General features: G+C 47.2%; 1 protein-coding gene across 1 annotated transcript in view; it reads left to right on the plus strand.

Annotated features, from left to right (window-relative positions):
• Nucleotides 1-10,642, plus strand: part of LOC147110223 (uncharacterized) — a 149,242-nt gene extending 138,600 nt beyond the window's left edge. Inside the window, exon 11 of the mRNA XM_086002499.1 lies at nucleotides 9,644-10,642. Coding sequence (XP_085858625.1) covers nucleotides 9,644-9,682 — 39 coding nt within the window. The 3' untranslated portion in view covers nucleotides 9,683-10,642. The remainder of the gene's footprint in view (nucleotides 1-9,643) is intronic.
• The last annotated feature ends 221 nt before the right edge of the window (nucleotides 10,643-10,863 follow it).

A 10,863-nucleotide genomic window follows, 5' to 3' on the forward strand; every position in this document is an offset into this window, starting at 1 on the left:
AGAATCATTATCAGCGACTCATGCAATGTCAATGAGAGAGATGAAAAACTATTCTGTCACCAGCTTTCTCTGATGCACCCGTCTGTCCGCCCCCCACTTGTGCATCATCCTCGAGTCCCACGATCTCCAGGACCGTCTCCTCCCAAGGGGTGAGGTGGGCTACTGAGGGTGGCCCTCCTCCTGTCCTCGCTCTTTCCCTCTTATTGTGAGCTCTCTTTTCCTGCAATGAGGGAGACAAGTGGAGTTTGAGTGAGAATGAAGGAGTGAGTGTAGAGAATCCAAAGCATAGATGCTTAGAAGGAGACAAAGTTGGAGTGAGGTGGCAAGACCAAGGGCCCTCCCTGTGTTTTGTAAGTTGTTTTCATAGCATCACAGTGATAGGGAGTGTGAGGGCTGCAGAGTCGAAGAGTTAGGTGATTGTGACCATAGAGAGAGAGGGAATGGGTAAGGGTGCAGGGATGTCAGTGTCAAATGGGATAGAGTCATAGAGTTATACAGCACGGATAGAGGCCCTTCGGCCCATCGTGTCCGCGCCGGCCATCAAGCCCTGTCTAATCTAATCCCATATTCCAGCATTTGGTCCATAGCCTTGTATGCTATGGCATTTCAAGTGCTCATCCAAATGCTTCTTAAATGTTGTGAGGGTTCCTGCCTCCACAACCCTTTCAGGCAGTGAGTTCCAGACTCCAACCACCCTCTGGGTGAAAAAGTTCTTTCTCAAATCCCCTCTAAACCTCCCGCCCTTTACCTTGAATCTATGCCCCCTAGTTATTGACCCTTCTACTAAGGGAAAAAGCTCCTCAGTATCCATCCTATCTATGCCCCTCATAATTTTGAACACCTCAATCATGTCCCCCCTCAGCCTCCTCTGCTCCAAGGAAAACAAACCCAATCTGCCCAGTCTCTCTTCATAGCTGAAGCGCTCCAGCCCTGGTAACATCCTGGTGAACCTCCTCTGCACCCTCTCCAAAGCGTTCACATCCTTCCTGTAGTGTGGCGACCAGAACTGCACACAGTATTCCAGCTGTGGCCTAACCAGTGTTTTATACAGCTCCATCATAACCTCCTTGCTCTTATATTCTATGCCTCGGCTAATGAAGGCAAGTATCCCATATGCCTTTTTTACCACCTTATCCACCTGTTCCGCCGCCTTCAGGGATCTGTGTACTTGCACACCCAGATCCCTCTGACCCTCCGTCTTGCCTAGGGTCTTACCATTCATTGTGTATTCCCTTGCCTTGTCAGTCCCCCCAAAGTGCATCACCTCGCACTTTTCCGGGTTAAATTCCATTTGCCACTGTTCCGCCCATCTGACCAACCCATCTATATCATCCTGCAGACTGAGGCTACCCTCCTCACTATTTACCACCCTACCAATTTTTGTATCATCCACGAACTTACTGATCATACCTTTTACATTCATATCCAAGTCATTAATGTAGACCACAAACAGCAAGGGACCCAGCACCGATCCCTGTGGTACCCCACTGGCCACAGGCTTCCAGTCACAAAAACAACCTTCGACCATCACCCTCTGCCTTCTGCCACTAAGCCAGTTTTGTATCCAATGTGCCAAGGCACCCTGGATTCCATGGGCTCTTACCTTCTTGACCAGTCTCCTGTGCAGGACTTTATCGAAGGCCTTACTGAAATCCATGTATACCACATCCACTGCGTTACCCTCATCCACACACCTAGTCACCCCCTCAAAAAATTCAATCAAATTAGTCAGACATGATCTTCCCTTGACAAAGCCATGTTGACTATCCCTGATTAATCCTTGCCTCTCCAAGTGGAGACAAATTTTGTCCCTCAGAATTTTTTCCAAAAATTTTCCTACCACTGATGTTAGGCTCACTGGCCTGTAGTTCCCCGGTTTTTCCCTACTTCCCTTCTTGAATAATGGTACTACATTAGCGGTTCTCCAGTCCTCTGGCACATCCCCTGTGGCCAGAGAGGTCCTGAATATATGTGTTAGAGCCCCCGCAATCTCTTCCTTTGCCTCACACAGCAGCCTGGGATACATTTCGTCCGGGCCTGGGGATTTATCCATTTTTAGGTCAGCTAAAACCGCCAATACCTCCTCCCTCTCGATGTTAATATGTTCGAGCATATCACAGTCCCCCCGCCCTATTTCTATGTCTACATCGTCCTTCTCCATAGTGAAAACAGATGCAAAAAATTCATTTAGAACCCCTCCTACATCTTCCGGCTCCACACACAGATTGCCACTTTTGTCCCTAATGGGCCCTATTTTTTCCCTAGTTATCCTCTTACCCTTAATATACTTATAAAACATCTTAGGATTTTCCTTTATTTTGCTCGCCAGTGTTATTTCATGGTCCCTCCTTGATCTCCTAATTTCTTGTTTAAGTATCCCCCTGCACTTTTTATACTCCTCTAGGGCTTCCTCCGTCTTTAGCCTTTTGTATCTGCCAAAAGCCCTCCTTTTTTTCCTAATCCATTCTCGTATATCCCCTGACATCCAAGGTTCCCTGTGGTTTTTGGAACCACCCTTGACCTTTACGGGAACATGTTGCCATTGTATGATCTCAATCTCCCTTCTGAAAGCCTCCCATTGCTCCGATGCGGAATTTCCTACAAGTAGCTGATCCCAGTCCATTTTGGCCAGATCCTGCCTTATCCTATTAAAATCGGCCTTCCCCCAATTTAGAACCTTTATTTCCGGCCCATCCCTGTCCTTTTCCATGACCACCTTAAATCTCACCATATTATGGTCACTGTCACCAAAGTGCTCACCTACTAGCACTTTTTCCACTTGGCCGGCCACATTCCCTAGAATTAGGTCCAGTACCGCCCCCTCTCTTGTAGGACTTTCTACATGCTGGCTCAAAAAGCTCTCCTGGATGCACTTTAAGAATTCTACACCCTCTGAGCCTTTCACACTCTGACTATCCCAGTTAATATTGGGGAAGTTGAAATCCCCCATTATTATTACCCTATTATTTGCACATTTCTCTGAGATTTGCCTACATATCTGTTCCTCTATCTCCCCCTGACTGTTTGGAGGCCTATAGTACACTCCCAGCAAAGTGCTTGCCCCCTTTTTGTTTTTAAGCTCCACCCATATGGCCTCATTAGAGGAACCTGCTAATATATCATCCCTCCTTACTGCAGTAATTGACTCCTTAATTAATATTGCGACACCCCCTCCTCTTATACCTCCCCCTCTGTCTCGCCTGAAGATTCTGTACCCTGGAATATTGAGCTGCCAGTCTTGCCCCTCCCTCAACCATGTCTCCGTGATAGCAACAATATCATACTCCCATGTGTTTATCAACACCTTCAGTTCATCCACCTTATTTGCAAGACTCCTTGCATTAAAATAGGTGCCATCCAACCTTGCCCTTATATATTTGCCCTGTCTACCAAGCTGACTTGTTTTTTTCTCTATAATTGGCAGCACATCACCCCCTATTTCAGCTCCCCTCTGTATCCCATCCCCCTGCCAAGTTAGTTTAAACCCCCCCCAACAGTGCTAGCAAACCTCCCCGCAAGGATATTTGTCCCGCTCTGGTTCAGGTGCAACCCGTCCGACTTGTACAAGTCCCACCTTTCCCAGAAGCAGGCCCAGTGATCCAGGAAAGTAAAACCCTCCCCCCTACACCAACTCTTTAGCCACGCATTCATCTGCTCTATCCTCCTATTCCGATACTCACTAGCACGTGGCACTGGGAGTAATCCAGAGATTACAACCTTTGAGGTCCTGCTCTTTAATCTGTTACCTAGCTCCCTAAATTCTTGATGCAGGACCTCATCCCCCTTCCTACTTATGTCGTTGGTCCCAATGTGGACCACGACCTCTGCCTGCTCACCCTCCCCCTTAAGAATGCCCTGTAGCCGCTCAGTGACATCCATGACCCTGGCCCCAGGGAGGCAACAAACCATCCTGGAGTCACGTTTGCGGCCACAGAAACGCCTATCTGTTCCCCTTACGATAGAATCCCCTACCACTATTGCTCTCCCACTCTTTTTCCTCCCTTTCTGAGCAGCAGAAGCATCCCTGGTGCCAGGAAGCTGGCTGCTGCTGCCTTCCCCTGGTGAGTCATCCCCCTCAACAGTATCCAACTTGGTATACCTGTTTGAAAGGGGGATGTCCGCAGGGGTTCCCTGCACTTCCTGCCTGCCTCTGTTGCTCCGCCTGATGGTCACCCAATTTCTTTCTGCCTGTGCAGCCCTACTCTGCGGTGTGAACAACTCGCTAAATGTGCTATCCATGACCCTCTCAGCATCGCGCATGCTCCAAAACTCATCCACCCGCAGCTCGAGCGCCGCAATGCGGTCTACAAGTAGCTGCAGCTGGATGCATTTCCCGCACACATGGTCGTCAGGGACACTGGCAGCGTCCCTGACTTCCCACATGGAGCAAGAGGAGCAGAACACGGGTCTGAGCTCTCCTGCCATGACTTACTCCTTTAATTAATTTTAAAATTTATTCAACACCCCAGTTACAGGTATACTCTGGGGCGCTTTATTTACCAACTGTCCCCACTACAACACAGAGACCCTAGAAATTTAACACCACAGAATTCAAGCTTGTATTGAAAAGAGAGAAATACTCACCAACCAATCACTTACCTGCTTCCTGCTGACGTCACACTTGGATTACTTTTTACCTCTCTCCCGGAACCTGGATTGGTATGCCTCTGGTTGCTCCCTCTTATACTCCGCCGCCTCGGGCTGCTCCCGCGCAGGTCCGCTGCTTCTCCGGTCTCGGGGCTGTGGGCCTCGGTGCCTCTGGTTGCTCCCTCTTATACTCCGCCGCCTCGGGCTGCTCCCGCGCAGGTCCGCTGCTTCTCCGGTCTCGGGGCTGTGGGCCTCGGTGCCTCTGGTTGCTCCCTCTTATACTCCGCCGCCTCGGGCTGCTCCCGCGCAGGTCCGTTGCTTCTCCGGTCTCGGGGCTGTGGGCCTCGGTGCCTCTGGTTGCTCCCTCTTATACTCCACCGCTTCGGGCTGCTCCCGCGCAGGTCCGCTGCTTCTCCGGTCTTGGGGCTGTGGGCCTCGGTGCCTCTGGTTGCTCCCTCTTATACTCCGCCGCCTCGGGCTGCTCCCGCGCAGGTCCGCTGCTTCTCCCGTCTCGGGGCTGTGGGCCTCGGTGCCTCTGGTTGCTCCCTCTTATACTCCGCCGCCTCGGGCTGCTCCCGCGCAGGTCCGCTGCTTCTCCGGTCTCGGGGCTGTGGGCCTCGGTGCCTCTGGTTGCTCCCTCTTATACTCCGCCGCCTCGGGCTGCTCCCGCGCAGGTCCGCTGCTTCTCCGGTCTCGGGGCTGTGGGCCTCGGTGCCTCTGGTTGCTCCCTCTTATACTCCGCCGCCTCAGGCTGCTCCCGCGCAGGTCCGCTGCTTCTCCGGTCTCGGGGATGTGGAGGAAGAGGTTGCTAAAGCTGAGTGCTAGTGAGGAGAGGCAGTGGGGATCAGATTGAGGGTGATGGGAAAGTCATACTTACTTTTCCAGTGCGCTGAAGGTCATGAAACCTCTTCCTGCACTGAAGCCAGGTTCTGCGGATCAGTGACAACGAGTTGACCTCCTGGGCCACCTGGATCCACACAGCCTTCGTCTGCTGGGGAGGCTTCTTCCTCCCTGAAGAAGGGAAGAGCACCTCCTTATTAGCTCTTGCTCCCTCCACCAAAGCTTGCAGGGAAACGTCATCAAATCTGGGAGCAGACTTAGGTCTCCCGCTGCTCATTTTGCCTCCAGGTCCCTCTCACAGCAAAGGCCAAAAGGTTGGCAGTCTGCAGAAGAAGCAAGGCTTCTTGCAGACCTTAAATGCAGCAGCAATGATGACGTTATCGGAGGCGAGTTTCAGACTGAAAAAACTAATTGGGCCATGGGTTCTTATGCTGGAACTCAGTTGCCCAATTAGATGAAAATCGCATCATTCTCCCACATCGATTTGGAATCGGGTGGATAACACGAAAAGCGGATGACATGACCCCAGCCCGCCCCATGACAAAACCGAGCCCTTAGAATGGGCCCACCCTATGTCGCAGTGTATAAGTTCACTGAGTACTGAAGCACTGTGCAATGCAAATCATTAGGTTCCAGGTTTGAGTCTTAGTTTGTGCTGAAGGCAAATCTCAGCCAAGGTGTGAGTGAGGTACCACAATTGTCCTTGTTATTTACAGGTGAGGGAAGAGAAAAATCGATCACTAATCAACATCCCCTGTTGGATGTGCATATGTGGATTTCAGGCAAAGATAGGATCAGGAAGGGCTCTGATGGCCCTGTTATAAATCTCATCATTCATCAAGAAACTACTTGTGAAATAACGCTGGACGGCCAACTGGTGGCACCGTCCAAGGAGTATAAATACTCGGGCGTCGGCCAAGCTTTCCATGGACATTTTGTAAGACAAGGAACTAGTGAAGTACAACTCGACCTCCATGTTCTGAAACAAGTTGATTAAAGCCTTGCTTTATGCTCAAACCAAGTGCGTAGTGAGTTTTATTACGTCAGGCCCTATAACGAAACATCCCCAAAATCCACAACAGGATATGCAGCCTGGTGTAAGTGATAGGATGTTCCCACCCAGAACCTGTCCCGCTGACCCTGCCAAGGAGAGATCTATTGATTTAAATATTGCCAACAGGAACCCACCTGCCCCAAAGGCTGCATACTGCAGCAGAAGACTTTTGCCCCCTCCCCAGAAAGTGGAAGTAACTGCCTGCCAGGCCACAATTCAGAACCTGGATTCCAGGTCTACCTCACTTGTGCCATCTGCTCCGCCACTGAGTGGCCACGGACAATGGGAACACCCTTGCCGGATGTCCCAGATCCCTCACTCTCCTATGCCACTGGAATTTAGAACGTTAAGGGATGATTTGATCAAAGTTTTCACGATATTAAGGAGAACAGACAGGGTAGATAGAGATAGAGATAGCTATTTCCGCCGGTGAGGAGTCTAGGACTAGGGGGCATAGTCTAAAATTAGAGCTGGACATTTCAGGAGTGTAATTAGGAAACACTTCTACACACAAATGGTGGTAGAAGTTTGGAACTCTCTACCACAAATGGCAGTTGATGGTAGATCAATTGTTAATTTTAAATCTGAGCGCGATGGATTTCTGTTAACCAAAGGTATTAAGGGATATGGGGCAAAGGTGGGTAGGTGGAGTTAGATCACAGATCAGCAATGATCTCATTGAATGGTAGAACAGGCTCAAGGGGCTAAATGGCCTACTCCTGTTCCTATGTTCCTATGAATCAGCTGGCAGGTTGGTCTGAAGTTGTGGCCTCCTGTTGCTTCCCCTTGAGCTGCTCTGGGTTGCTACTCATGGTGATATCACAGATTGCCAGTGCAGAGTGGAAGCCTGATCTCACAGGCCTTCCAGCAGATAAGGAAGTTTACCATTTTTATATAAAATAAATCATATTTTGATGAGTGCTTTTTAAGTTTAGGTTAACAACATTTTTCAGACTTTTTGTCAGTGATGTTACATTTTTCAAAGAGAATATAACTTTTTAACACACAATGTAGACGTACCATTGTTTTCTTTTTAATAACACAGAAGAGTAGCGATAGTAATTGTGATTCTGTGAACAGTTCTCTGTGACTGTGTGGCAAGGAATCACTTTTATTATAGTAGTAGGCAGGTTTTTGAATGCAATGGTTGATTGCTGAAACATCATAACCCAATGTACAGTCTCAAAAATAGTGCTAAGGCAGTGGAATTTTTGTTTAAGTTTGGAGGATTTTTTGCTGTCACTGTGAGCAAGATTTCACAGAATTACATATAATGTACAGCACAGGAACAGGCCATTCGGCCCAACTGGTCCATGCAGGTTTTTATGCTCCACATGAGCCTCCTCCCACCCTACTACATCGAACCCTATCAACATATCCTTCTAGTATGGAGATTTCTGACAATATAGATGTTAAATGTTAAGCTTTCCTGCTGGTTGGGACTCACAATATGCATACACCCCTGGGGTCATATTTGACAAAGTGAAAAAAATATATTGAGTTATTGTTACATGGGGCTAGAAATTGGCCTCCTTTGCGCCTCCCATTAGCGCCTCCAGATAACGGGGCGCTAATGGCTTACCGACCGGGCGCGGCGAAATTACCGATGCCCACGAACTTGCATGGCGGGTTAGCATTGGCATCATCCGCTGCGCAGCGCCCCGTTATCGCCCCGGATCTTAAATTCGTTTCCGCTCCCTGCAGCATTGCCGTGCATCAATAATGGCAGCTGCAGGAGGCATTGTCACCGTGGATGGCCGCTTGGGGAGCACTAATTAAAGGCAGTGGTGGTCAGGTAGGCCAAAATGTTGTTATCACCCCAGTGTGCTGTTTTTTAATTTTTTTCATCCCACGATTGATCAGCCCTGCACTCTGAGTCCTTGGGGCTGCTCTTCGCGGATCGCAGGTGCCGTCGCCGACCATTCCCAGCCTTACCTTGAAATGACCTCAGCATTGGCCCTTCCCTTTAAGGGAGGGAAGGAGCCTGTGAATACGGCAGTGCTGCACAGGACATTGTGCAGCGCTCTGCCGCTACTGCCCCTCTTGCTCCATTTAGCGCTCCAAGGAACGTGGTAGCGCTTGATTTAGTGTTCCACTTCCCTCCTGGAGCGCTAAACCGGAGGTTTGTGTCGGATTCAATTTTGTAGCGCCCGGCGATACTATTGCGCTCCCGCAAAAGTTATTGCCCCAAACAGGGCGCTACGCAATTTCTAGCCCTTGGTAGTTAAACATAAACCACTTTCTGCATCTATAGTACACCTTCTCAAGAGTGACTAGAGGTGGGTAATAAATGTCGGCTTTGTCAGCGATGCTCACATCCCAAGAATGAATTTAAAAAATTCCTACATTCTGAAATTCATAGGGACACTGGGAACGCTAAAACTAGCGAGTAATTTTGCAAAGCTCCACTATATGGAATCTCAGTTGGGCTGTTGGACAGAGATATTGTCCAGAGATCATGGGACCGATTTTCATTATTGGCACAGCAATTGTGTCACCTGCTCGATGTGGAGCCAGATTTGGAAGGCAATTTGCCGATTGAGGGAGAGGCAAAATCTTGTAGCTTCTCCTTCATGGGACCTCAGGTTTCCTGCATTAATGAGGTGCCACCTGAAGCAGGTTAGAAAGTGGAATTCTCAATGTCACAGGAGCAGATCATCTGCTCATCCTCTTGAAATTTATGAAGCATGGGCAATGTTTTACGGTGAGGAATAAGTGTGTTATGTAAAACATATAAACAAATAATAGGAAAACTTATACTCATGTTAACTGTCGATCTTTTTAACTTGTGGATAATAATGGTTATTTGGAGAGCAGTAAGATTTTTTAAATATTTCTGTTTCCTACATTTTTTATATAAACAGGCAATTATGATTAGATTTTTACCCATTTTACAGAGTGAATACACACTGAAGACATACACAGTTTAGCTCATTCAATAAGGAAACATTACTAATTCATCTATAAATTGTGAGATTTGTACACTGGCAGGGAGCTTCGTCCACTGTCAGCACAAATGATGAAAAATTGTAGGTATCACATGCACAAATTTTCAATTTGCTCCGCCAGTTGGCGAGGCTCCCTGCAACACCAATAGTTAACACCCCTGATGTCCAGATTATGTTATAAATGATGACTGACAGTGGATGTATTTATTTTCAGGTTGACGCTGCACTGAAGGGTACAAGAACCACATCTTGAGTCACATTCAGGATGAGGGCGATGGTGGCAAGGCTGCATTTATTACCCATCGCAAATTTCCTTGAGAAAGTAGTGATGTGCACTGCACTGAATTCTCAGCCTAGATAATGTGCTGCACTCAGAGTGGGACTTAAACCCATAACCTTAGATATAATCACATGGTATAGAAAAGATTTAAATTGTGATTATTTCCTCCAAGTTTGGAATTTCTAACATTAGCTAGCTAGAAGTACTTTATATTGATAGTACTTTTTCTTTGCACTGCTTTTGCTTCAGGATTTTTTAATTTTTATACGGCAAGAGAGACTGAAAGTTTGTAGATTAGAGGGACTTGGTTGATAGGAGACTGGAAATTGCTCATTCCCTATTGAACAATGGAATATTTATCACTTTTCTGGACTGGGATCAGAGAACTCAAATTTACAGAATTTATAAGAGCACTTGTAGCTACAAGTTTTCAGATCCACAGCGGTGGCAAGGCTTGCTTTACTTACTGTGGGCGTGATCTTTGTATTTGGTTTCTTTTGGTCCTGATAATCAAAGATTTAAAAATGTTACTAAGTGTGGATGTGCACTTTTCATATACAATGGATCAGCGACACATTATGAAATGTCTTTTTAATACTCATTTTGATTTGTTAAGTAGTTTAGATGTTAGAAGAAAGGCAGTTAGGAAGATTGCAATACCAAGGATTTAATGTTAACAGGATGTACTCATCCTAGGTTTGCAATTCAGGGGAACAGAAGTTCTGTTACAAGATTTTTCACTGAAGTGAGTAAAGGAAATAACTAAGCTTCTGGTGATTTATACAGTTCTACTAAAACATTATGACGTTATATAGAATGCTTTCTGTTTCATAGTTGAGATCAGGAAAAGACATCTGTTTACATTAAGGGTGATCACTATATGTCTGGCTTATTTTCTTTCTGTTAACAATTAAAAAAATGAATCTACCTTAAGCATGGATGTCTGTCTTTCACTTAGAAATTCAAACAGTGCGTGTCATTCTGAAGACCTTTTTTATATTTGTACATGGGATGTGGGTGGCACTGGCAAGACTGCGTTCATTGCCCATCCCTAGACAGTGATGGTAGGCCTTTTCCTTGAACTGCTGCAGTCCTTGTGGTGATGGCGCTCTCACAATGGTTTATACAGTATAGGGAATCCCAGGATTTTGACC

Source organism: Somniosus microcephalus, chromosome 12 (genome assembly GCF_052327205.1).
Source record: "Somniosus microcephalus isolate GS21.2 chromosome 12, FLI_Smic_1.0, whole genome shotgun sequence".
Lineage (NCBI taxonomy): Eukaryota > Metazoa > Chordata > Chondrichthyes > Squaliformes > Somniosidae > Somniosus > Somniosus microcephalus.